Source organism: Elgaria multicarinata, chromosome 13, assembly GCF_023053635.1.
Source record: "Elgaria multicarinata webbii isolate HBS135686 ecotype San Diego chromosome 13, rElgMul1.1.pri, whole genome shotgun sequence".
NCBI classification, from domain to species: domain Eukaryota; kingdom Metazoa; phylum Chordata; class Lepidosauria; order Squamata; family Anguidae; genus Elgaria; species Elgaria multicarinata.
Genome location: NC_086183.1, coordinates 22,917,534 through 22,944,881, shown reverse-complemented (window position 1 = coordinate 22,944,881; position 27,348 = coordinate 22,917,534). Strand labels below are relative to the sequence as shown.

Genomic DNA, 27,348 nt, shown 5'->3' with positions numbered 1-27,348 from the left:
GGAGAGGCAGAGATGGGACTGCAAAACTCACTTCAGCAGCTCTAAAGAGAGGACACTGCCAGCCCATTTATTTCTCCTATCTCTGAGTTGTTTTTATTGTATCTAATTGCGTAACTCTAAGTACTGATGCCAGAGTTCCTGTGTTCCCTGTTCCCTTTCTTGTGCCTCCTTCCCTCCTCATTTTTTAAATATCCTTAATGAACAGGCTAGGATTGTCTTATTCATTGAGCACAGTCCACTATAAGAAGGTAGCAAAGTCCAAAGGTAGTTGATCGGAGAGACCGTGAAAAACAGGCTGAATTCACAGGTGAGTGAGGAATCATTTGGGGCTATCGAGGAGGGGGATCTGGGCCAGATCTGCGCTTCTGTGCGCCTTTTTTAAAGACGTACCTAAAAGAAGCGCCTCTTTCTTTACTCTGTGTACTGAGAGCTAGGCAGCGCTGCCTGCGGAAGAATCTCTACCCCATTCAAAGACGCTTCCCCCTCGCGTGTTCTTCCATTTGAACAATCCCCCCTCCCACCCGGCAGCTCTTCTGGCGCGTCCCGCCGCCGGCAAAACACTTTTCTCCCTCGGTGTGTTTGTATTTGCATTTGCGTGAGTGCGGCAGACGAGTTCAGCTCCTGCTATCGCTCTCCCCCGCGGTGTCATCTCCCTGGGACTCTCTTCGGTGATATTTGAGGTAAGGGGAGAATGTAACACACAGAGTATAGCAAAAGCCTCAAAGTACAGCAAAACCTACAAAAGTAGGAGTGAGTGAAGTTAATTTCAGATACATTGAATCTCTCACTTGTTCTTTATTTCAGTGATTTTAACATTAAGATGTTATGTAGAACAGATTTGTCTTAAATGTGTGCTGTAAAATCAGACATGTGACCAAGGCTATGTTCAGGTGGGCACGTCCCCTTTGTGCTGGACACCCCCCCTTGGGGGCGACCTTGTTGTCCTCCTTTTTGGTTTCCAAAATATGGTCACCCTATGTAACTCTAAGTACTGATGACAGAGTTCCTGTGTTCCTTTTCCTGTGCCTCCTTCCCTCCCCTTTGTTTTGTAATATATCCTAATTTGTGCAGGCTAGGATTGTCTTGTTTGTTGAGCACAAACCATGATAAGGAAGGTAGCGAAGTCCAGAGACAGCTGATGGGAGAGACCTTGAAACGCAGGCTGAATTCCTAGGTGAGTGAGGAATCATTTAGGTCTATTGAGGAGGGGGATTAAGTACTCCTTTTGGAATGAGGTTTTTGCTCTTTCAAAGTCCAGCTTGTCTGGAACTGTGAGAGGTGAGTTGTCCACCTCCTGAATTTAGGGAGACCATCAATTCACACACCTGCATTTTAGGCTTTGTGGAATCGTCCTGTAAATACCAAGCGCAAGGTCACAGAGGGAAAGCCAATGCACAAGCAATTCTTAGTTGGTTTGACAATGGAGTAGAGGGGCAGCTTTTGGTCTGGATGACAATCTTTATTTATTTATTTATTTATTTATTTATTTATTTATTTATTTATTGCATTTCTATACTGCCCCAAATCCACAAGGTGGAACTGAAAGTGTAAAACTGAACCACAATATTAAAGTACAATATAAAAGTACAACCAGAATAAAGCCAGGCGGGAATTCAAAGATTTAAAAAGCAAATTTTAAATACAGATTTAAAACAGCAAAGTTAAAAGGCAAGGCAAGACCCACACTACTACTTTATAATGGTTTATAATAGGGGTGTGCACGGACCCCCCAGCTCCGCTTCTCTTCCAGTTCCGTGATTTGCGGATCGGGCCGCTCCGCCCCGCCCCCCTCCACCTATGTCCGCTCCGCTCCGCTGCGGAGCTCCGGATCCTGATCGGAGCTCCCTTCCCCCCCCCATAGGCTTGCATTAATCTAAAAAAGTTTACAACTTTTTTCTGTTAAAGTTAGAAACCTCAAATTTGGCACCATGACACCTCATGGATGTATACAAATGCACACCAAGACTCAAGGCAGTCCTGATTTTTGGGGAATTTATGAAAATCCATAGCTCCGTCAATTTGCATGTTAAAAACCTCAAACTCGCCACCATGATAGCTTATCCAGGGATACATATGCATGCCAAGGTACAAGCCGATGGCGGCAGAGCCCGGCGGGGTGGGTGGGTTACCGGGCCCTGCCGCCGTCGCCGCCTTAGCGGCGACGGCGGCAGAGCCTGGTAAGGGACCAAGGGGGAGGGGGCTTTACCTGCGTCCGTCCACGGTCCGTCGGCTTCTTCAACTTCCTGGTTGAACCGTGGGTTCAATTGAAGAAGCCGACGGACCGCTGACGGACGCAGGTAAGGCCCCCCTCCCCATTGGTCCCTTTCCAGGCTCTGCCGCCGTCGCCGCATGGGTGACAGCGACAGCAGCAGGGCCCGGTAAACCCCACTTAGCTTTCCGGCGGAGCTCCGGATCGTGGCGAAGGATCCGCCTTCACCTCGATCCTCTTTGCCACGCTCTGCCGGCCCCCCAATCCTCTTCGCCTACGCCTTAAGGGCAGGCGAAGCCCCCTGCTCCGCTTCTAATTCGCCAGTCTGATTAGAAGTGGAGCATATCCCTAGTTTACAATGGTATTGACAACTGTTTGAGCCCAGGATGCATTCCAGATACCATTTTCAAACCTTTTTCGAAGTGTTATATTCTACTTGGTGTAGATGTGGCCCAGGATGATAAAATGTTAAAATTCAGAATTCAGAAAGGGAAGGTTACATCAACTGGGATTGTTTAGCTTGGAAAAAAGGAGGCTAAGAGGAGACATGATAAAAAAGGAGGCTAAGAGGAGACATGATAGAGGTGTACAAAATTATGCATGGTATGGAGAATGTGGATAGGGAGACATTTTTCTCCCTCTCCCATAATACTAGAACTTTGGGACATTCCATGAAGCTGATTGCTGGGAGATCCTGGACAAATAAAAGGAAGTACTTCTTCACACAGCACATAGTTAAATTATGGAACTCACTACCACAGATGTAGCGATGGCCACCCATTTGGATGGCTTTACAAGGGGGCTGGAGAAATTCCTGGTGGTGAAGGCTATCAATGGCTACTAGCCCGGATGGTTGTGTGCTGTCTCCAGTATTCAAAGCAGTAACCCTGTGTGCACCAGTTGCTGGGGAACATGGGTGGGAGTGTGCTGTTGCATCATGTCCTGCTTGCTCATCCCTGGCTGATGGCTGGTTGGCCACTGTGTGAACAGAGTGCTGGACTAGATGGACCGTTGGTCTGATCCAGCATGGCTCTTCTTATGTTCTTATGTCTTCAACTGGTGTTGAAAAGAGTATAACACAGGTGCCAGGTGAACCCTTCTAGGGAGCTCATTCCGCAGGCGGGGTGCCACAGCAGAGAAGGCCTTCCTCCTGGTAGCCAACTGCCTCACTTCCTTTGTCAGGTGCTCATGGAGAAGGACCCCAGATGATGATGTTACGGTCTGGGTGGGTACATATGGAAGGAGGCGTTCCTTCAGATAACCTGGCCCCAAGCCGTTTAGGGCTTTGAAAGGACTGTAGTACTACCCACTTTTGTTTTGTTTTTTATTATTTTTATGTTATACACAGTCGTTTCAATTTAGAGTAATTGACTTGAGCTTGTGTGCCAATTTAAATTGCAGTGTTAAATTGCTAAAAAAAAAAGAAGAAAAGAAGAAGAAAAGAATGAAAATCCATTTCCAGGTAGGAGAAGATGAACCGAATCCAGGGTGCCAAACCGATGAAAGGTCATCAAGCTCCAAGCAGGATATAACACTTGAAAGCTGTTTGAAAATGGTATATGGAATGCGTCATGTGCCCCAACAGTTGTCAATACTGTTATAAACCATTATAAAGCAGTAGTGTAGATCCGGCGTTGAGCTTGGTGTGTGTGTGTGTGTGTGTGTGTGTGTGTGTGTGTGTGTGTGTGTTTACAAATGGCTTACCTCCCTCATCTCCACTGCCACCACCTGCTGAGTCCTCTTGGCACCAGAAGCCTCTGGAAGGACACCAGAATCCTGGCACAGAAGCTCTGGATTTAGCACTGACCCAAGTAGCAAGAAGACAGCAGCAGCACAAGCAGTTGAGGTCGAAGGGGTTTATTTACATGTAAGGGGAAGGGTTGTGGGAAGGATAACAGTAAAACACACATGCAGGCATGCATAATCTAGGAAACCCAGTAACCTTAAAACAATAACACCTAGCTAGACTACCTACTTACTCCAAAGTAGGGCCTTGTATTCTGAGCCAGCCGCAGTCACCTCCATCCAAACCGTATGGAAAGACGAGACCAAGACCAGGGGGAAGCCCTCGAACTTTATAACCCCAAAGCTCTCAACTCCCTCCATGTTCCCCCCTCCCTCTAGCACAACCCCAGAGGCCTGGTTTCACACCTCTCCAGTTGCAGCAACTCCTTCCTGCCACCCTGCTCCACATCCCTGGAGGCCTGATAAGACAGCTCTCCTCTGGCACAAAGGCCTCTCCTATCTTTCCGCAACCATCCCCAGGTGTCTTGGTGTTGATTCTTCAGTCTGGTGTCCTTCTCCTTCTATATTTTTTAAGTGTCATGCTAAAACTACCCAAACCATTTACCACTTTTTACATGACTAGCATAAGCATAGTCTATCCGATGTCCAACTCCTTTACAAGCTTGACTCACTATTGTCCGAGTTGGGCCAGCTAGTGGAAGAGGAGCCAAATCCGGGGGCACAGCCGATGAAGGTCATCAGGCTCCATCCGCCTAGTGGAGTCCACTGACATCCCTAGTTCAGAATAAAAGAGCCACATCAAATATCGTAATGGATGATCATTTTCTGTGTTCATTGGAGGTGCTGGGTTTTCCTTCCACCCTACCCTCAAGGTAATTAACCAATGCATGATAGGCAGAAATCCAGTACATATGATAAATCTGAAATTTCAGTGGATGTGCCATTGAGAAGAGGAAGAATGACATTCTTCCATAGACAAAATATTGCTCTTTATTCCAGAGACAGGGCGGAAACTTGTGAATAAGCTGCAAGAACGCTGCATCTCCATTTCTCTTCAAGATATTTTTTCCTCAATGTCATCTGCACTGTATTTCGCCCACAAGGGGATCCTGTTCCCCAATATAGGATACGATGTGGAAACAGTCAAGTTTGTGGAAAATGAATTCCAACTGTTGGACGACGATGTACTAAACGTCACTTATCCAAAGTCAGGTCAGTGGTGCTATTAAGTTCCTGGACTAGTAGTCTTACATGGGCCCTGGCTTGGATGATTATGTGCATTATTACACCTATGTCAAATGTGAAGCACCCAATAAACATTGAACAACAAGATATTTTACCTCTTCCAACCCACTCCAAAATTTATACCTGCCATTCCTTATATCCCAGTATCAGAGGCTGTAAGCTTATATACACCAGTTTCTGGGGAGACATGGTCAAGAGGGTGCTGTTGCATCCATGTCCTGCATGAAGTTTACTCTTTGGCCATTTTGTAAACAGAATGCTTGACTTGATGGATCCTTGGTCTGATCCAGCATGGTTATTCTTATGTTCTATTCATGGGTGGAAAGGCTACTACTCATGATAGCTGTATATTATCCATAGTCTTAGAGACAGGTATGCTTCTGAATATCACTTTCAAGGCAGCACACATGGAAGGGTGTTATCATTTGGAGCCTTCCCATTGAGGAATCTGGTTGGACACTGTAGGAACAGAATGTTATACTAGATAGGTCTTTGCTCTAATCCAGCAAGACACTTCCTATGTTCTCATGACCACCAATGCATCACAGTCATCTGCATTTCCCCCCCCCCCACCCCCAGATCTTCAGGTGGTTCAAAGAGCAGCAATCAGATTGTTGACCAGGGCTGGTTACAGGGAGCATACAACTCTGCTGTTAAAACAGCTTCACTGGATTCCAATCTGTTTCCGGGCACAATTCAAAGTGCTGGTTATCACCTATTAAGCCCCTATGGTTTGGGTCCAGCTTATCTGAAAGACTGTATTCTCCCATATGAGCCTGCCCGTGCTCTGAGATCTTCTGGGGGAGGCCTTTCTCTGAGTCCCACCAACAACCCAGGCACGCCTGATGGGTCTGCTGGAGAGGGCCTTCTCAGTGGCTGCTCCAACGCTCTGGAACTCCCTTCCCAGGGAGGCTAGGCTGGCTCCCTCTGTGCTTCAGTTTCAGAGGCAGGCAAAAACTTTTTTGTTTCAGCAGGCTTTTGGAAGTATACTGGACCTGTGTTAATGTATTGGATCCCCCCTCTTTAAGCTGTTACAGTTTTTTAAATTTTTTTAACATGTTTTTAATATTACTGTAAGCTTAATTCTATTTTAACATTTGTAATGTATATTTATATGTTTTAATTGAACATGCTTTAATCTTGTAAACTGCCTAGAATCCCAGTTCTGGGGAAAATACGGGACATAAATAATAATAATAATAATAATAATAATAATAATAATAATAATAATAGTTCTTTACATAAATTCATATGATTTTGCATAGACAGGGAATTATGTGTGGGTAGTGGAAGGGAAGTTGAGATTGGGAAGGGAAGGGAAGGGAGATTAGGAAGGGAAGTTGTAGAACAATCTCCCTGAGATTGGGGAGCCACCACAGAAAAGGCCTTCTCTCTTGTTTTTATCCCCCAAGCTTCCCTCAGAGTAGGCACCTGGAGGAGAACCTTCAAATGCTGTACCTCTTTTAAGGAAGAAGGAGGATGCTGAGAAATGTTGAACAAAAGTCAGCCATCTTTGAAAAGAAATATGGTCATGTCTATCCTGAAATAACACTCCTGTTGACATCTCTGAATATTGATTGCATTATAGACAAAGATGAGCATCAGTTCTTTAATCTCCTTGCTAACAACTTTCCTTGCCCCCAGGAAGAAAGGTGTATGCTCGATTAGACATGACCATGTCGACCTGGTGATGAATTTAGGGAATCCTGGCTTTGTAGAGTTTTCAGTAGCTCCTAGCTCTTTAAAGAAATTCAATCCAGTTCTTATGATTTTGCATAGACAGGGAATTATGTGTGGTCAGTGGAACGGAAGGTGAAAGCGGTTAAGTGAAAGGGTGTAGGGAAAGAAGAGGCAACCGTATGATTATTGGACTCCCTTCCAGGTACCAATTGGATGCAGGAGATCTTGGGCTTAATCTGGCACAATGGGGACCCATCATGGGTTCGCAGCTCGTTTGCGTGGGACCGGTCACTATGGATAGAAACTACTGATGGTATGAAGATTGCCCTGGCATCTCCTCCACCCAGACTCATGGCTTCTCACCTGCCATTCCAGCTTTTCCCCAAGTCATTTCTCCAGACCAAGGCTAAGGTAAGACAGCAACAGTCCTCACATCAAGCCCATCTTCACCTCCTGCTAATCTGCAACTCAGATATATGGGGAGTTCTGAGTTGACTGTTTATCCATTTATAGAAAGCAAGTAATTGACACGAACTATATATAAGAAAGAAATACATTTATGGGCTTTTTGCATCTTCCACTGTTCTAGAGCCTTAACAATACCCCTAGCAACTTTTTGGCTATGGCTTCCAGGAAAAAAGAACTTGATCCAGGGCCTTAGGGTAATCCCAGAGAAAACCGTAATGCAAACTACATGTTCCAGATGCAGAGCATTTGGAACTTCTTTGTAACAGGGGCGAGATGCTGCCTTCTCACAATGTCACCCCTGCCTCTCCTACAGGTGATCTATACTCTGCGGAATCCCAGGGATGTGCTGGTCTCACTTTACTACTATTCCAAGTTTTTCAAGGGAAACAAGGATCCTGGGACTGTGGAAGAGTACCTGGAGGAATTCCTTAGCGGGAATGGTATGCAAAGAGGCCAATACACCATCTTCCTCCATTTTGCTTGCAGCACTTCTCCCCCCCACTCTGTGCTTTTGTCAGAGTGCTGAACTGGACTTGTTATTGAATTTATCTCTGACTGGATATATTATCCTGCCCTCCACAAGGCCACAAGATTGGGTACATGGAATTGTCCCATGTTACCCTCAGTATAGTGGTGTGAGCTTAGAGGTAGAAATACTGACTGCCACAGACTAGGCCAAAGCCACTCTGCGTATCTCATGACTGAATGAAGATGGGAAGTCCGGTCTTCCCTGTGCTGGTCCAGCACTCCAGGCCCCACACCAGGAAGGCTTTCTTCTTACCCCATCCTCATAACCTTATCACAGAACTGTAATTCCCAACAGGGCAAAAGCGAGGGAAGGGGGAAAGTGTGCCATTTAAAAATATCAATAAATGCCATTCACAAGTAGGTGTGAGTCACCTGAACATGGTGAGGGTGGCAAGGCCTCAGTTCCACTGTTGTGAGATGATAATGCATATCTGTCTCTGAAGGCAGGAAGTGCAACCCTCTTGTCTCCTCTGGACTGTTGATATGCCACTTTTGGGTCTGCTTTGCCCTTCCAGTGACCTATGGTTCTTGGTTTGACCATGTGAAAAGTTGGCTGGAGTTGAAGGGGAGACCCAATGTCTTCTTCAACAGTTATGAACAGATGCAGCAGGTATGGTTTGACCATCAGCTATATACACACCCATCCTGGCTTACATTGTTTCTTCACTTCTCCAAGTGAAGGTGTTTAAAAATGGAAAGCTGTTGAGTGAAAAGAGTCTCTAGGAACAGAAGAAGAGCTGTGCTGGATCAGGTCAAGTATCTATCCGGTCCAGCATTCTGTTCACACAGTGGCCAACCAGCTGCTCATAGGAAATCCATAGTCAGGACATGAGCGGAGCAGCACCCTCCTGCCCCTGTTCCCCACCAACAGGATACAGTACATAGCTATCGACTAGTAGCCACTGATAGCCTTTTCCCTTGCTTACACTGTCAGCTGTCCTCCAGGGTTGCAATTAAAAGCTGATGTTTCACCTTTTTATGTTAAGCCTCAGGCATTAGGTTATATTCTGATTCAAATGGAACCCCCATCCCTCTTGTACACAGGCCCAGCTTGTCCCAAAACATTTCCAGCACCTTATAAATTTGATGCCTTCTTCTCAACACCACCATCTCATCCACACATTGAAACTCCTCAGTTTTGCCTCCTTAGATGGCCCCGTATTTAGAACAGGGAGCATTTCAGAGAAAGCTACCTTGGTAGTACTGGATTTTATCCTCCTACCTCGCTACCTTATGGAGGTTTCCAGGACGCCCTGTCACAGCTACCGTCATAAACCACAATTACCGTCTCCACCCGAGCTCTATCTACAATGCAATTGAGTTGGTGTGTGATGTCCACAAGCTGAACCTTCACACCAGGCAGGAAGTTTCCCATGCCATCTGCTTGTTTCTCTGCCAGGACCTGCGAGGCAGTGTGGAGAAGATCTGCCGTTTCCTTGGGAAGGAGCTGAATAGCCAGCAAATTGATTCTGTGGTGGAAAATGCCTCCTTCCAGAAGATGAAGGACAACCTGAAGTCTAACTTCACCACAATGTCAGATGATGCTTTTGACCACAAGAAAGGGAAGTTATTGAGGAAAGGTAAAAGCAGAGCCTCCTGGGTATCTAGTGTTGTCACATGTGCATTTGCTGGAGTTCAGGTGGCAGCCACTGACCAAAAGGAATGGGAGGCAGGGAAGGATGTCCCACTGCCTTGAGCTTCCTCACATGTTTCTCTCAACTAGATTTAATGGCGAAGGGTTGCCTTTTCCTGTGCCTGTGGTGGGAGGGGCATTCGTATGAAATGGGCACTCCTGCAGCCCAATCAGCTGTGTTCTGAACTGATAAAATTCTGCCCTACTGACAGGTGGCCTTCCTGTCAGTGGCTTTTTCTGAGAAACCCACGTGCAAATCGTTTTGTTTCTTTCGAGAGGTTTTGAAGTGGAGGGACTTGACAACCTTGTTGTTGATGATGGTGATAATTTCATTTCTGAACTTTTTATAGCACAGGAGACAGAGATGCCTCATCTGTGTGGGCTGCTAAATGCCTGAGAAGAGGATGGCCATTACCCAGCACCCAGATGATGACTGTGTCAGCCCCATTCAGGCATCTGGGAGGAGCTCATTCTACAGCCAGGGCAGCCACCACTGAGAAGGCCCTCTCCCTTGACACCACCTCCTGATCCTCCCTTGGAGGTGGAACTCAGGTGTTGATCATAGCGCACTTAGGCAGACCTGTCCAGAAAGGAACCTGCAAAATGTAAGATGAATCATATCTGTTGAATTTTTGAAGAGGCCTTTCAGAAATGTAAGTATAAGAGAGCAATCTGGACCTCTGCATGACATTTTCTCAGCCTACAGGGCAAAGGACAGGAGCGCGTCCACTCTCTGCATTCCAAGGAAAGAATCAGACTAGACTGGCAGTTGAATCTGACTTGAATGTTGGCAACCAGACAGCATTGTCCACCATGCTTGAGAGCAGCAGGCCAGCTTAAGAGAGTCAAGGCCTGATTATATCAGTTTATTGATATACAACCCGTTCTCCCATGAGGACCTGCAGGCATTCCACATAATACACCCAGCTCTCTCCTCCAACATTTTGCCAGCTGCTTTGCCTGGTACAACATCAGCAGCTCCAAGATGTGTTGCCTGAGTAGTCTGTGAATCTGCCTGCTTACTCAAGCAAGCTTTCCCAAATGGTGCTCTGTGTGAGTGCAGTTGGGAGAAAGCTATGATCCGACAGCAAGCTGGCCCAAGCCATTGAAGAACACAAAAAGCACTGGGGCTGGCTCAGAAGGATGTCATAGTAGATGGGGGAACAGCCAGGTTGGAGGGCTGTCACTGCTGCCCACCACTATCAGCATCCTTAAGCAGCTTCCTCACGCTGCCTAATGGTAGGGCCAGCCTTTAAAGGGACACTCATTTCTGTGGGCTAGCTCAACTTCTTTGCGTTTACTGCTCCCTCTTGTGGTTTTCCAGGGATCGTCGGGGACTGGAAGAACCACCTGACAGTGGCACAGAGTGAACGCTTTGACCGAGTTTATCAGGAGAAGATGCGGGGAGTGAGTGGGACCTTCCCATGGGACTGAAGAAGGCCAGACTGCTGCTCCATCTCTCCATGGACTTCGATCTTTTCCTCTCCCAGCTATCAAGACACATTTTAGAGGCCGTGGTAGCGAAGGCCTTATTATAGTTAATAAATCATCAGGCTGTATTACCAGGGTATTGTTATTTCTCCAGGTGTGAAGGAAGTTGAGCAGGAATTTCACACTCTAAACAGGGGAGAAGAGCAACAAGCCCAAAGCTTCAGGGATACCTTATATGTTTAATTCTAGGCTTACGCCAAGGTTAGCCTTGCTTGCTCCCCAGCTATCTGGGTGATGTCACAGATGGAAATACATTGCTTTTGAAAAACTGTCTGCCCTTGGTCAGAATTTTTGCGTGGTCCCTAATATCGCTAGTGCTCTCTGTCCAGAGTTTCACAGAGAGTAAAGTAGAGTACATTCCGACTAGATCTCCTACTCCTAGTAACTTGTGAACTGCATTACACAGGCATTATTTCCTACATGGTAGCTACTTTTAGGCAGGATGTTTTATTTCTTAATTTTGTTTTTCATCGTCACATTTCTATACTTGGAGTTGGGCTCAGACTTCACTGGGTCCAGATGCTGGTTTCAGTAGACACACTGAAATCAGTTAGTCAGCTCCCATGGTCTTCTTCAATGTCACGAGTCAAGAACGTGTGGATCACAACCATACAGTACAGGAGTATGAGAAAATGCCTTCTAGTGGTGTGTCTGAGCTTTGGTCCATGTCGTGTTGCAGTTATATAATTTGCATCCCTGGACTTTATGGCCTTATGAAAGAGCCTATTTATTTATTGATTGATTGATTTCATTTATACGCCTTCCAATGGCTGGGTCGTTCACTAAAATCAAAACCACAAAACATAGCACAGAATACAAATGCAGCCATGTTTTATCAGTTCAGTTGTGATCCAGGCATCTAAAATGTCCCTTCTTTGCCGTCACCCTCCTATTCCATATTTAAGAATTGCAAAAGGTGATAAAAAGGGCTCGGTAAGACCAAGGCCAGCATCAGAGGTAGGTATAATTGGGCACTTGCTGAGGGCTCCAACCCCCAAAAGGGGCTACTGACAAACACTAGGGCTGTGCAAAGTGGGACTTCTCCACCTCGAAATTTGAGCCAGAGCTCCACTGAGGTTATTTGTGCCCCAATTTTGGAATGGCTTCCCTTATTCCGCCCTGCCAGATGACCCATCTTAGAACGCCCCATTTTTGGATAACCAGTGTAGTCATTGGAAATTAATCAAATGCTTACAGTGCCTTCATTTTTAAAGATAAAAAAAATGAAACTTGGCTCACCAAGATTGAATTAGAACAGTTCATGCTTTGATATTTATGAATTTTTAAAATGGAAATTAACACAACTGGATACATCTGTGTAATTTTTAAATACAAAGAGATGAAACTTGGCACAGAGTTAGCTCTTGAGGAGTGCTTTAGGCATGCCAAGTTTGTAGCAGATCCATTCATGCCTTGATGTTTTTGGAATTTTTAATTCCTCCCTAAACCATTATCTCCCTTAAACACACACACACACACACACACACACACACACACACACACACCCCTGTACATTTATGGAAGGAGCTTTTATCATTTAGTTTGCTGATGTAGAGCTCCACTGCTGATGTTAGCAGTTTCTTCTCCAGCCTTCTCCAACATGGTGCCCTCCAGATCTATTGGATGAAGACCATCCCCTGCACTGGAAGCCCAGCCAGCCAACAGGAGTAATAGTTTAACTGAAATAAAGAGCCTGCCTTTGCCTGACTCAGGTGTAGATGCTTTCTCACTCACAATGCTAGCCAGCCCAGCAGTATTTTCACACTGTGGAATTGTGGATGTTTGAATTGTAAGAGTCTGAGCAGAAACACCCCCTGCACTGGAAGCCCAGCCAGCCAACAGGAGTAATGATACCTGCTGAAATTTACTTTTCAATACAACTGTTAAAGATACAGGAGCCCTGTCCTCCTTTTCATATGGTCACCCTATTTCTGGGCGATTCACAAAAATCAAAATCACAAAATAGAGCACAGAATAAAAATACAGCCATGTTGTATCAGTTCTGCTGTGATCCACAGAACTAGAATGTTCCTTTCATATTTTACAATTGCTTCTGCATGACTTTTATTTAAAAGCAAAAAACTAACACAAAAACAAAGAACCAATACAAAATGCCCAATTGCCAATCTGGATAGAAAAGAAGAAGAGAATACTCCAAAGGATGTGAAGTTTTGATCCTAGGCAGGATCTACACTAATGCTTATAATGGTTTATAATGGTTATGACAACTGTTCAGGCCCAGGACACATTACATACAGTTCTCACACCGTTTTAAAAGTGTTATATCCTGCTTGGTATAGATTGGCCCCTAGCAGGAATAAAATGGAGTTTGCTTCTGCTGCCCTGTTTCAAAGGCAGCTACACTTTGGATGCATTGCTGTACTCCAAACTGGAGGCCAACAAGCATTAATGTCAACAGCCTGTTCTCTATGATCCAGTAGTGGGGACAGTTTGCAAACCAGCAAAAGGTGATAAGAACTTAAAAAGGCTTGGTAAGATCAAGGTCAGCCTCAAGGATAAGTATTGTTGGGCACCTGCCAAGGGCTCCAAAACCCAGAAGGGGTATACTGACAAACACTCTCTGGGGTTGCTACTTCTCTTTGCTATTGCAACCTGTTTGCTCACCTGCTTCTTTCTTTGTCCCAGACAGCAGTGGTGGTGAGAAGAAAGAAGAGTTGCCCTCTGTATCAATCCTTCCAGCTCCGGCAGTGGGCTTCAGGTTGTTTTCAGGATTACCAAGGAGACAAAAGTAGCCAGACTCACAGGTTTGCTTACAAGGAGACTAATTTATTGGCATAATTTTCAGCACATTCAGGCATATCCCAATAAAAGTGGACCAATCTGTGAAAGCTACCTGCACAAAAGACCCCTTGAGCAGTCTGGACCTCCCACCCCTGGGCACAAGAAGAATTATAGCATAACTGAACTTGGCATTGCTGCCAAGTTAAGCAAGTGATGGTTTGCATAGGTATTAATATACCTATGCAATAGGTATACCTAATATACCTATGCAATAGGTATCCCACAGTCCTTGTGGACTGTGGGAATGCTGTGGACATCATATATCTTGACTTCAGCAAAGCTTTTGACAAAGTGCCCCATGATATTCTGATTAACAAACTAGCTAAAAGTGGGCCAGATGGAACAACTATTAGGTGGATTCACAGTTGGCTACAGAATCGGACTCAAAGGGTGCTTATCAACGGTACCTTCTCAAACTGGGGGGAGGTAACGAGTGGGGTACTGCAGGACTCAGTCCTGGGCCCAGTGCTCTTCAACATTTTTATTAATGATTTGGACAAGGAGGTACAGGAAATGCTTACCAAATTTGCAGATGACACAAAATTGAGTGGGATAGCTAATACCCTGGAAGACAGAAATAAACTTCAAAGTGATCTTGATAGGCTGGAGTGCTGGGCTGAAAACAACAGAATGAAATTTAATAGGGATAAATGCCAAGTTCTACATCTAGGAAATAGAAACCAAATGCACAGTTACAAGATGGGGGATACTTGGCTCAGCAATACTACAAACGAGAAGGATCTTGGAACTGTTGAAGATCACAAGCTGAATATGAGCCAGCAGTGCGATATGGCTGCAAGAAAGGCAAATGCTATTTTGGGCTGCATTAATAGAAGTATAGCTTCCAAATCACGTGACGTACTGGTTCCTCTCTATTCGGCCCTGGTTAGGCCTCATCTAGAGTATTGCGTCCAGTTCTGGGCTCCACAATTCAAGAAGGACGCAGACAAGCTGGAGCGTGTTCAGAGGAGGGCAACCAGGATGATCAGGGTCTGGAAACAAAGCCCTATGAAGAGAGACTGAAAGAACTGGGCATGTTTAACCTAGAGAAGAGAAGATTGAGGGGAGACATGATAGCATTCTTCAAATACTTGAAAGGTTGTCACACAGAGGAGGGCCGGGATCTCTTCTCGATCCTCCCAGAGTGCAGGACACTGAAGAACGGGCTCAAATTACAGGAAGTCAGTTTCCGGCTGGACATCAGGAAAAAATTCCTGACTGTTAGAGCAGTACGACAATGGAACCAGTTACCTAGGGAGGTTGTGGGCTCTCCCACACTAGAGGCAGCTGGACAACCATGTGTCAGGGATGCTTTAGGGTGGATTCCTGCATTGAACAGGGGGTTGGACTCAGTGGCCTTTTGGGCCTCTTCCAACTCTACTATTCTATGATTCTATGATTGTAATAACAAAGCAGCTATTATTATTATTATTATTATTATTATTATTAATTTATTTATTTATATAGCACCATCAGCATCATAAGAATCTATAGCATAAGTCTACATTCTTGTTAATAAACAAGGCACTACTTGGCATATCTTTGGCACACGTATGTACATCTCCTTCATTCAGGTGCACTTACTAATTGGACGGATGGGCTGTTATGACATGGCCCCTCGACAGGGCAACACGGGAATGTCAGCTTGTTAGAGCCTCCAGTTGTAGTACCAGGCTACATAGATAAGACACCTGATGTTCTCATGAGATCACTGTAATTCTGCTTTTGAACCATCTTTCCCATAACGCAAAGGAATGTTGCTGACTGGTACAGAAGGAAATAACAATTTGCTATCTTAGAAGAAGATGCAGCCATTCACCCAGAAGCCATTGCGGGCAGCCATGGTTTGCAAAAATGTCTCCCTATCCACATTCTCCACACCATGCATAATTTTGTACACCTCGATCATTTCTCCCCTTAGCCTCCTTTTTTCCGAGCTAAACAATCCCAGCTGTTGTAACCTTCCTTCATAGTAGAGATGCTCCAGCTCCTTGATCATTTTAGTTCAAGGAATGGAACGAACCTGGAAGACAAATACAGATTTGTATCTTACAACCAGACCATGACAGCTCCTTAGAGCGTGCAACATTACCCAAGATGGTAGAGCTGCAGTCCAGCCTTCTCACAGACACTGTTGAATCCAAGTAGATGCTGGTGGATGACTCTTCAAGAACTACAGGCCAAAGCTGTTTGCTAATCCTCTTAGCTAATAGTTACATAGACACAAATGTCCTGACCAATTCCTTTGCTGCAAGTAGATCAAATGAGCCATCCACGTGCCTGTGGGATGGGTAAACAACTTCGAAATGCAAGCGAATCGCATGACTTGAGCTAAGGAAGGCCTGATGGTCAGCAAACATATGAGGGTTTGGACTAGACTCAGGGTCTCATCCTCTCCCCCTCCCCTGAGGCACACCAGAGCAAAAGTAGAACAAGGGTGTGGCACAGGAGGGCCATTGCAGTGGGAAGTACCTCCAGGTTAAACATCGACCATGTAGAACTGGGATTCACAACGCAAATGGTGAGCAAGGTTGAACTTTACTGTCTTTTAATTCCCAGATCAACTGTGGTCGATTGATTATCTCAGCCATGTGAGCAGCTTAGGGCAGAGCTATGTTACACTGGCAAAAATGCTGATACCCAACTCCCTATTTGTTAAATGACACAAACCACAGGAACATAGGAAGTTGCCTTATACTGCTCCATTTAGCCCAGTATTGCTGACACTGGTTGGCAGCGGCTCTCCATGGTTTCAGGCAGGATTCTTTCCTAGCCCTACCTGGAGATGCCAGGGATTGAACCCTAAATAAATTCTAACTTGGCGTTTTAAATTTGTAATTTTGCATTGCTGCTGTTTTTATCTGGTTGAGCTTTTATATTTCATTTCATTTCATTTATTGCATTTTTATACCGCCCAATAGCCGAAGCTCTCTGGGTGGTTTGCAAAAATTAAAAACTACAACAATATTTAGCTAGGATGACCATATGAAAAGGAGCACAGGGCTCCTGTATCTTTAAGAGTTGCATAGAAAAGGGAATTTCTGCAGGTGTCATTTGTATATATGGGGAACCTGGTGAAATTCCCTCTTCATGACAACAGTTAAAGGTGCAGGAGCTATACTAGAGTGACCAGATTTAAAAGATGGCAGGGCACCTGCAGCTTTAACTGTTGTGATGAAGAGGAAATTTCTCCAGGTTCTCCATATATACAAATGACACCTGCAGAAATTCCCTTTTCTATGCAACTGTTAAAGATACAGGAGCCCTGTCCTCCTTTTCATATGGTCACCCTAATTTAGCAATGTACAAATCAACAATATCACAATAATATTCAAAATATACTAAATACACATGTACAGCAAAACAAACCAGGTAAGGGGGAAAAAAGCCTTCAGTTCCAGCCTTGCTTTAATGTCTCCAGGTCGGGGGGGGGGAGGGGAGCAGGTGGAATAGCTCACCCTTGATGGTCCAGCATTCTCCCCCAGAAGCAGCACCTCCCAGCCTTCAGCTCCAGCCTTGCTTTAAAGTCTCCAGGTGAGGGGAGGGAGAGGGGAGCAGGTGGAATAGCTCACCCTTGATGGTCCAGCATTTCTCCCCCAGATATTGTATTTTATACTATGGTTTTATACTGTTGTTTTATACTTTGAATGTTTTTAATTTTTGTGAACCGCCCAGAGAGCTCCGGCTATTGGGTGGTATAGAAATGTAATAAATAAATGAATAAATAAATAAATGCAAAGCATGTACTCTCCCACTGAGTTATGCCCCCTCTCTTAAATCATTTCCAGAGAAGACGTCGGGGTGCTTAAGCGAGGATGCAAAGACGAAGTGGCGGAGCTTAGCATTCCCCCTATTTACAGCTGTCCTCTTGCAATTCCTCCCTTTCAGGCTGTCCCCATGCCCCGATCCAGGCTACCTTATGGTATCATAGCCTGCGTGGGAGAAAAGGATGGGAGAAAGCAGCTGGCGGAGAAAGACTGCTGAGTGTAGTGGGCAAAGGAAGGCTCTGATACAGGGGAGTTCAACTGCTTTCAGCCCAAAGGCCAAGCACAATTTTGAGGAAGCGCCTGGAGGGGGGTGTGTGTGTGCATTCCAGTGGTGGGTGAGGCAAGGGCAAAGGGGGCGGGGCCAAATGCCAGCCTATTTTAGCTTAAAGGGCTGACTGCCAATAAGTAAGCCTTAGGAGAGGCACAACCAGGCTTTTAGAATGGGCGGGGGTACTGCACAAAAACTGGGAAACTGCCAAACGATTGGTGGTTGAGGAAAAGGGGTGGGGCCATGAGAAGGGGGCATGGCTGTCTGGGGAGCTCCAGAGGGCCAGATTGTCACTGCAGGAGGGCCAGGTTTGGCCCTCGGGCCCTTGGTTCTGCATCCCTGCTCTGACGTCTACATGAAGTAAGAGTGTGTTACCTTGCAGAAATATAGGGTGGAGGAATCTGTCTATTTTTGGTCCATGTTAATTTTGCATGTATTTGTTCATAAGTCTGTTCTGACCCACTTTTGCACTAATCTTTCAATTTGTATAATCCGCACGACAAATTGTATTTAAATATGTATTTTGAATGTATTTTTCCCATCAAATGTACAGCTATAAAGGTATTTGTTCTCAAAGTACACATTTCTAAACCCTAAAAGATGGTTTTCAAAAGATAGCAGGGTACATTTTGTGATTGAGAAGTGCCCTGAGAAGCAATTCAGTGAAGTGCAAAATCTAAAAATGTAATTGTGTTTTCATCGTCACGTTCGTTCAGGAGGCGTGGATCAAACCAGTTCACACCACAGTTCACCAAGATAAAAATCGCTCAAGCTTTCCTACTCTGAAGAAGATTTGAAGTATGTTCTAATTCCACAATAGCCAAACCAAACTGCTTTCATCCTATTCATTTCTGTAGAATCTCATTATCAGCTAGGACAACTTTCTGCAACCTCATGCCTTCCAGATGTTTCAGACTATAACACCCATCATTGACCATGCACATCTGTCCAGCACATTTGGAGGACACCAGCCTGAGGAAGGCTTGGCTAGGGTATCATTATTTCTAATTAAATTTTTATATCTGAATGCCTCATATGTTCTCCAAAGCCTGTCTTTCCCTTTGGCTCTCTTAAAGATTGGATCATTGATGACTGATATGATTGGTGATTCAGAAGGACTTGTCTGAACTTAATATTAATATTCATCACATTTGTTTGATTTGCAAGTGCAAAAACAATTCTTGCTTCTACTTGTTGTCTACGAGCATCATCACACGGGGGGAAATCACATTTCCTTACCGTCACTTCTCCTCCCCTGCTTCTGTCCCTCATTACTTCCTCATTCTTCCCAGTCTGGAAACAGGAAGTAAACAAAGACCATGTGGCCTATTCAGGGGCTGTTTTTATCGCGCTGCTTTTCCAGCACACAGCAGGAGATCGCGGCACATCCGTTTAAAAAAAAAAGAAGTCAGATTTTGGGTGGTCTATTTTGCGACAGAAAAATGAACAGAAGGAGTGGGAGGCATGCAGGAGGTAGACGTTGTCATCTAAAGGATGCGTGCACATCTGTAAGTGGGCAGTTGTGAGCATGCAAGGGATAATACGCTTGTCTGATGAACCTTGGAGTGTGACACTGGCTCCGTTCAGAAGACATCTTAAACCATGGGCCCCAGAACTGTTGTTTTTAAATGGATACTGATGTTTTTATACTGTTGTTTTTATGTTTTTGATGGTTTAAAATTTTGTATATTTTTCATGTTTACTGTTTTTAACTTTAGTAAACCGCCCAGAGAGCTTCGGCTATGGGGAGGTATACAAATGCAATAAATAAATAAATAAATAAATAAAATCATGGTGGTTAAGCCAGAAAGCCAGGCTGTGTTTTGAAGACACCTTAAACCATGGCTTTAACCATGGTGAATAAAGCAAAAAGCCTTAATCTATTCACCATGGTTAACGCCATGGTTTAAGGTGTGTTCTGAATACTAGGGGTGTGCACGGACCCCCCGCTCCGCTTCACTTGCAGATCCGCCATTTTTCGGAGCGGGTCGCTCCGCCCCGCCCCCGCTCCGCCCACTTCCGCTCCGCTCCGCTCGGAGCTCCGGATCGGATCCGGAGCTCCGTTTTTGCCCCCCCATAGGCTTGCATTGAAAGCTAAAAAAGTAAACAACTTTTTTTCCGTTGAAGTTAGAAACCTCACGTTTGGCACCATGACACCTCATGGGCGTATACACACACACGCCAAGTTTCAAGGCAATCCCATCATCCCCTGATTTTTGGCGAATTTTTGAAAATCGGGCACCCCATTCACACCCCTTGGGATAGCTCCGTCAATTTGCATGTTACAAACCTCAAACTCGGCACCAGGGCAGCTTATCCATGTGTCCACATGCACGCCAAGTTGCAAGCAAATCCCATCATCCCCTGATTTTTGGCGCGGCTCTACCCTCTAACGCACCTCCCATAACCCTAATTCACACCCCTTTAGATAGCTCCGTCAATTTGCACGTTAGAAACCTCAAACTCAGCACCATGATAGCTTATCCACGTGTCCACATGCACGCCAAGTTTCAAGGCAATCCCATCATCCCCTGATTTTTGGGGAATTTATGAAAATCGGGCACCCCATTCACACCCCTTGGGATAGCTCCGTCAATTTGCATGTTAGAAACCTCAAACTCGGCACCAGGGCAGCTTATCCATGTGTCCACATGCACGCCAAGTTGCAAGCAAATCCCATCATCCCCTGATTTTTGGCATGGCTTAACTCACCCCAAATTGTCCCATTCTACAACTACGTCAATTTGCACGTTAGAAACCTCAAACTCAGCACCATGATAGCTTATCCACGTGTCCACATGCACGCCAAGTTTCAAGGCAATCCCATCATCCCCTGATTTTTGGGGAATTTATGAAAATCGGGCACCCCATTCACACCCCTTGGGATAGCTCCGTCAATTTGCATGTTAGAAACCTCAAACTCGGCACCAGGGCAGCTTATCCATGTGTCCACATGCACGCCAAGTTGCAAGCAAATCCCATCATCCCCTGATTTTTGGCGCGGCTTAAACTTTTTAACTCACCCCAAATCAAGTCCCATTCTACAACTACGTCAATTTGCACGTTAGAAACCTATCCTTTGGTCCCATGACAGCTTACCCATGTGTCCCCATGGACACCAAGTTTCAAGGCAATCCCATCATCCCCTGATGTTAGGGGAACTTTTGAAATTTGAACACTCCAGTATGTCAGGGATTTAAAGTTGCAATTGCAGACAGCTCAATGGGGCCAGTTCCAAGGCAATCCCAACATGCCACGAGATAACCCTAAATCTTCTGGCACATTTGAAAAAGGGATTATTGAATTTGATAAAGTCTAAGTGAGCGCAGGAAGGACTTCTCCCCTTAGTCAAAGCAAGACACATACACCATCGCTGCAAGGCGGGAAGGGGAGAAGGGAGGGAAAGCAGGCAGGCAGCATGCATTGTAGTGCCGCAAGGATGGCTTGAGCACTAACGCATAGCAAACCAACCCATAAGTGGGCGCAAAGTGAGGCAAAGATGGCTGGTTGTTTCTTTCTAAGCCAGCAGTTACGCCTTGAGGGGCACAGAGGAGGACGACTGGGAGCAAGCGTGCCGGAGGGTGCTGGCCACGAACCGCAAAGCCCATCTCCCAGGCACCAGGCGGGCAGAGCAGGCGAGGAGTCAGTCCTGGCAGATGCCCCACCACAGCAGCACCCCGGGGGAGGCGGGCAGACAGGCAGGCAGGCATGGGTTGGCGGGCCCAGAAAAGCTGGTACCTTGCACAAGTAAGCCATAGATCTGTGGGGGAGTCAGTCCCAGCAGATCCAGCTACCTCACAAGGATGGCTCCCAGGCAGGCGGGCAGGCGCCTCCACTGTAGTGGCTGTGCTCAACTCGGCGGGCGCACTACAAGACGAGTTGAAGTGAGAGCTCACTTCTCAGGAAATGTAGTGGCTGTGCTACGGGAGATCGGTGGACTGCTGGAGCTTAGCTTTTTCTCTGAGGGGAAGTCCATGAGTTGAAGTGACAGCTTGCTTCTCAAAGACAGGGTTACAGCGGAAGAGGGGTGGGACGAGACCGGGGAGACAAGCTCGACCAGTGACTACTACTAATCCCCACATCCTGGAGGACCACAGCATCCCACACAAAGTGGCTGTGGTGAAGTCAATGGCTGTCATGAGTCGAAGTGAGTGCTGACTTCTCAGGAGGAAACTTAAACTGTCCCTAGTATGCACTAAGTGGCTGTGCTATGGGAGTTCGGTGGACTGTTGGAGTACCAGCCACAATTGGGGAAGTGAATGAGTTTCAGTGAAAGGTTGCTTCTCAAAATCAGCACACAGATCAAGGACTCCATTTGATCCCCGAGCTATCTAAAGGGTGACCCGTGGACTGCTGGAGTTTTCCTCCGGTTCCCGGTGGCTGGGATGGGTCTCGGCTTCTCAAAGCCATGGCACTGCTGCATATGCAGTGCAGCTTCTCGAAAGAGAGCTGTCCCACGGAAAAACGGTGCATTACTGGAGCTTAGCTTTTTCTCAAAGGGGAAGTCAATGAGTTGAAGTGAAAGGTTGCTTCGGAAGTCTATGGCTTTCATGAGTTTCAGTGACAGCTTGCTTCTCAAAGAGGGCGTTACAGCGGAAGAGGGGTGGGACGAGACCAGGGAGAGGAGCTCGACCAGCTGCTGCGACTAATCCTCACCCACATCCTGGAGGACCACAGCATCCGCAGTAGTGGCTGTGGTGAAGTCAATGGCTGTCATGAGTTGAAGTGAGTGCTCACTTCTCAGGAAAATTAAACTGTCCGTACACACTAAGTGGCTGTTCTATGGGCGATCGGTGGACACCTGGAGTACCACCCGCACATAGGGGAAGTCCATGAGTTGAAGTGACAGCTTGCTTCTCAAAGATAGGGTTACAGCGGAAGAGGGGTGGGACGAGACCGGGGAGAGAAGCTCGACCAGTGGCTACTACTAATCCCCACATCCTGGAGGACCACAGCATCCCACACAAAGTGGCTGTGGTGAAGTCAACGGCTGTCATGAGTCGAAGTGAGTGCTCACTTCTCAGGAGGAAACTTAAACTGTCCCTGTGCAGTCAGTGGTTGGGGAGAGAGGCACGGCCAGCTGTGCCTCCACCGTAGGGGCTGTGCTCAAGTGTCTGAACTTGGAGTCGAAGTGAGAGCTCAAAATTGCTCCATATGAGACTGGGGAGAGAAGCTCGACCAGCTTCTGCTACTAATCCTCACCCACATCCTGGTGGAACAAAGCATCCACCGAGAAGTGGCTGTGGTGAAGTCAATGGCTGTCATGAGTTGAAGTGAGTGCTGACTTCTCAGGAGGAAACTTAAACTGTCCCTACGCACTAAGTGGCTGTGCTATGGGCGATCGGTCGACTACTGGAGTACCACCCGCACATAGGGGAAGTCCATGAGTTGAAGTGACAGCTTGCTTCTCAAAGATAGGGTTACAGCGGAAGAGGGGTGGGACGAGACCGGGGAGAGAAGCTCGACCAGTGGCTACTACTAATCCCCACATCCTGGAGGACCACAGCATCCCACACAAAGTGGCTGTGGTGAAGTCAACGGCTGTCATGAGTCGAAGTGAGTGCTCACTTCTCAGGAGGAAACTTAAACTGTCCCTGTGCAGTCAGTGGTTGGGGAGAGAGGCACGGCCAGCTGTGCCTCCACCGTAGGGGCTGTGCTCAAGTGTCTGAACTTGGAGTCGAAGTGAGAGCTCAAAATTGCTCCATATGAGACCAGGGAGAGGAGCTCGACCAGCTGCTGCGACTAATCCTCACCCACATCCTGGAGGACCACAGCATCCGCAGTAGTGGCTGTGGTGAAGTCAATGGCTGTCATGAGTTGAAGTGAGTGCTCACTTCTCAGGAGGAAACTTAAACTGTCCCTATGCACTAAGTGGCTGTGCTATGGGAGTTCGGTGGACTACTGGAGTACCAGCCGCAATTGGGGAAGTGAATGAGTTTCAGTGAAAGGTTGCTTCTCAAAATCAGCACACTGATCGGGTCACCCAGAGGTCCACAGCCTCTACGTAGTGGCTGTGCTGAAGTCAATGACTTCCATGAGTTTAAGTGAAAGGTTGCTTCTCAAAGGCGAGGACTTGCCTGTTTCATTTTCGCAGCGAGACAGGCAGCTGCAGTAACACTCACAACCACACACACAAGGACAGCTTTTGCACAGAGGCTCATGAGTTCAAGTGACAGCTTACTTCTCAAAACCATACTTCGGGATCAGGGAGTACGTCTTCCACTCCCAGGGCACTCCAAAGGGCGACCCGTGGACTGCTGGACTTTACCTCCCTCAGTTGGGGAAGTGAATGATGAGTTTAAGTGAAAGCTTGCTTCTCAAAGACGGGTTACAGCAGAAGGGGAAGAGGAAGAGGATGAGACTGAGGAGAGAGAGGTTGCATCGGAAGTCTATGGCTTTCATGAGTTTCATGAGTTGAAGTGAGTGCTCACTTCTCAGGAAAATTAAACTGTCCGTACACACTAAGTGGCTGTTCTATGGGCGATCGGTCGACTGCTGGAGTACCTCCCACACATAGGGGAAGTCCATGAGTCGAAGTGAAAGCTCACTTCTCAGATAACTTGAATTGCGAGACTGGGGAGAGACGCTCGGCCAGCTGCTGCAACTAATCCTCCTCACCCACATCCTGGTGGAACAAAGCATCCACCGAGAAGTGGCTGTGGTGAAGTCAATGGCTGTCATGAGTCGAAGTGAAAGCTCACTTCTCAGGAGGAAACTTAAACTGTCCCTATGCACTAAGTGGCTGTGATATGGGCGTTCGGTGGACTGTTGGAGTACCAGCCGCAATTGGGGAAGTCCATGAGTTGAAGTGAGTGCTCACTTCTCAGGAAAATTAAACTGTCCGTACACACAAAGTGGCTGTGGTATGGGCGATCGGTGGACACCTGGAGTACCACCCGCACATAGGGGAAGTCCATGAGTTGAAGTGACAGCTTGCTTCTCAGGAGGAAACTTAAACTGTCCCTACGCACTAAGTGGCTGTGCTATGGGCGATCGGTCGACTACTGGAGTACCACCCGCACATAGGGGAAGTCCATGAGTTGAAGTGACAGCTTGCTTCTCAAAGACAGGGTTACAGCGGAAGAGGGGTGGGACGAGACCGGGGAGAGAAGCTCGACCAGCGACTGCTACTTATCCCCACATCCTGGAGGACCACAGCATCCACAGTAGTGGCTGTGGTGAAGTCAATGGCTGTCATGAGTTGAAGTGAGTGCTCACTTCTCAGGAGGAAACTTAAACTGTCCCTGTGCAGTCAGTGGTTGGGGAGAGAGGCACGGCCAGCTGTGCCTCCACCGTAGGGGCTGTGCTCAAGTGTCTGAACTTGAAGTCGAAGTGAGAGCTCAAAATTGCTCCATATGAGACTGGGGAGAGAAGCTCGACCAGCGACTGCTACTTATCCCCACATCCTGGAGGACCACAGCATCCGCAGTAGTGGCTGTGGTGAAGTCAATGGCTGTCATGAGTTGAAGTGAGTGCTCACTTCTCAGGAGGAAACTTAAACTGTCCCTGTGCAGTCAGTGGTTGGGGAGAGAGGCACGGCCAGCTGTGCCTCCACCGTAGGGGCTGTGCTCAAGTGTCTGAACTTGAAGTCGAAGTGAGAGCTCAAAATTGCTCCATATGAGACTGGGGAGAGAAGCTCGACCAGCGACTGCTACTTATCCCCACATCCTGGAGGACCACAGCATCCGCAGTAGTGGCTGTGGTGAAGTCAATGGCTGTCATGAGTTGAAGTGAGTGCTCACTTCTCAGGAGGAAACTTAAACTGTCCCTGTGCAGTCAGTGGTTGGGGAGAGAGGCACGGCCAGCTGTGCCTCCACCGTAGGGGCTGTGCTCAAGTGTCTGAACTTGAAGTCGAAGTGAGAGCTCAAAATTGCTCCATATGAGACTGGGGAGAGAAGCTCGACCAGCGACTGCTACTTATCCCCACATCCTGGAGGACCACAGCATCCGCAGTAGTGGCTGTGGTGAAGTCAATGGCTGTCATGAGTTGAAGTGAGTGCTCACTTCTCAGGAGGAAACTTAAACTGTCCCTATGCACTAAGTGGCTGTGCTATGGGCGTTCGGTGGACTGTTGGAGTACCAGCCGCAATTGGGGAAGTGAATGAGTTTCAGTGAAAGGTTGCTTCTCAAAATCAGCACACAGATCAAGGACTCCATTTGATCCCCGAGCTATCTAAAGGGCGACCCGTGGACTGCTGGAGTGTAACCTCCCTCACCCTCAATTGGGGAAGTGAATGAGTTTCAGTGAAAGGTTGCTTCTCAAAATCAGCACACTGATGGAGTCACCCAGAGGTCCACAGCCTCTATGTAGTGGCTGTGCTGAAGTCAATGACTTCCATGAGTTCAAGTGAAAGGTTGCTTCTCAAAGGCGAGGACTCGCCTATTTGCTTCTCAAAAAACCATACTTCTGGATCAGGGAGTACGTCTTCCACTCCCAGGGCACTCCAAAGGGCGACCCGTGGACTGCTGGAGAGAGGCAGCCTGGCTAGTGGTGGTGGTGGTGCCAGGCATTGCCTTGCCCCCTGCTTGCACCTCACCTAAACGTGCAGTCAATCATGGACAAACGGTTGTAAACCGCCCAGAGAGCTTTGGCTGTGGGGCGGTATATAAATGTAATTAATTAAATAAATAAATAAATAAATAAATAAATAAATGGAGTCTTTTGGAACTGGGTGGAAAACTATCCGGATGAGTTGACTAAGCTGTACCGGACGCCACAGAAATGAAATGAACTCAAGTGCGGTGCTTTGCCCTCACAGTCAGTCACACACACGCACGGTGACAAACTCTGCCTAGTGCCTACAGAGAAAAAACCAGCCTGCCTGAACTGTAGTGTGCCTGCCAACCCAAGGAGGGGTGGAATTAAAGGGAGCCTGCCTGTCACTCCCACGAGGGCTTGAGGGTGGGGTATCCCAGCAGGGGGAGATTGCCCTTCAGAAAGACCAGCTGCTCCACCAAGTCCGGCTCCAAGCGAGAGCGGTGAGGGGTCACTATGTCGCCCGCCATAGAGAACACCCTCTCGCTTGGAACACTGGTGGGTGGGCAGCTGAGTCGATCCATGGCCACCCGCGCCAGGTCCGGCCAAATCTGAAAACGGGATGACCAGTAGGCCAGGGGGTCCATGGAGGAGTCCTCGATGGGCTCTGACAGGTAACGCTGCACGGTGGTTGCAGCGTCATCCTGGCTGGTGGCTGGGGAGGGTCTCTGCCCAAACACGGTGTGCAGAGCCTCTTCCCAATACCCCTCGCCTGTGCTGCTGCTGGGAGGGATGCAGGTGAGGCTGCTGCTGGTGCTGCTGGTGCTGCTGCGGGGAGGGGTGGCCTGCTCCTCTGCCTCACTCTGCCCCACCCTCTTGGCCCATGCCGCCCGCACTTCGCCCACCAGCGTTTCCACCCAGTGCTGCCTGCTATTTGGCCCACAAAGCCCATCCTTCACACGAGGGTCGCACATGGCTGCCAACATGTGGACCCTGTCGGTTTGGATGGGCTCCAGCCTCCGCGTCAGGCCGTCC

General features: G+C 47.2%; 2 protein-coding genes across 7 annotated transcripts in view; one reads left to right on the top strand and one right to left on the bottom strand.

Annotated features, from left to right (window-relative positions):
* The first annotated feature begins 162 nt into the window (after positions 1 to 162).
* LOC134408203 (sulfotransferase 2B1-like) lies at positions 163 to 11,040 on the top strand. Of its 6 annotated transcripts, none has more exons than XM_063140370.1 (8): positions 163 to 307; positions 1,072 to 1,174; positions 4,955 to 5,167; positions 7,083 to 7,291; positions 7,662 to 7,788; positions 8,392 to 8,486; positions 9,276 to 9,456; positions 9,865 to 10,147. In XM_063140370.1, exons 3-8 carry the CDS (start codon positions 5,029 to 5,031, stop codon positions 10,035 to 10,037), a joined length of 924 nt encoding a protein of 307 aa, XP_062996440.1. In that variant the 5' UTR covers positions 163 to 307; positions 1,072 to 1,174; positions 4,955 to 5,028; the 3' UTR covers positions 10,038 to 10,147. The 6 variants fall into 6 exon arrangements, with proteins under 6 accessions (XP_062996440.1, XP_062996442.1, XP_062996441.1 ...); XM_063140369.1 differs by lacking the exon at positions 163 to 307 and adding an exon at positions 587 to 680; XM_063140374.1 differs by lacking the exon at positions 163 to 307 and adding an exon at positions 590 to 680 and having other exon boundaries at positions 9,860 to 9,990.
* A 6,628-nt stretch (positions 11,041 to 17,668) lies between these two features.
* LOC134407723 (leucine-rich glioma-inactivated protein 1-like) overlaps positions 17,669 to 27,348 on the bottom strand; it is a 183,778-nt gene continuing 174,098 nt past the window's right edge. Inside the window, exon 10 of the mRNA XM_063139643.1 lies at positions 17,669 to 17,679. The gene's annotated coding sequence lies outside the window, so the exon portion shown is untranslated. The remainder of the gene's footprint in view (positions 17,680 to 27,348) is intronic.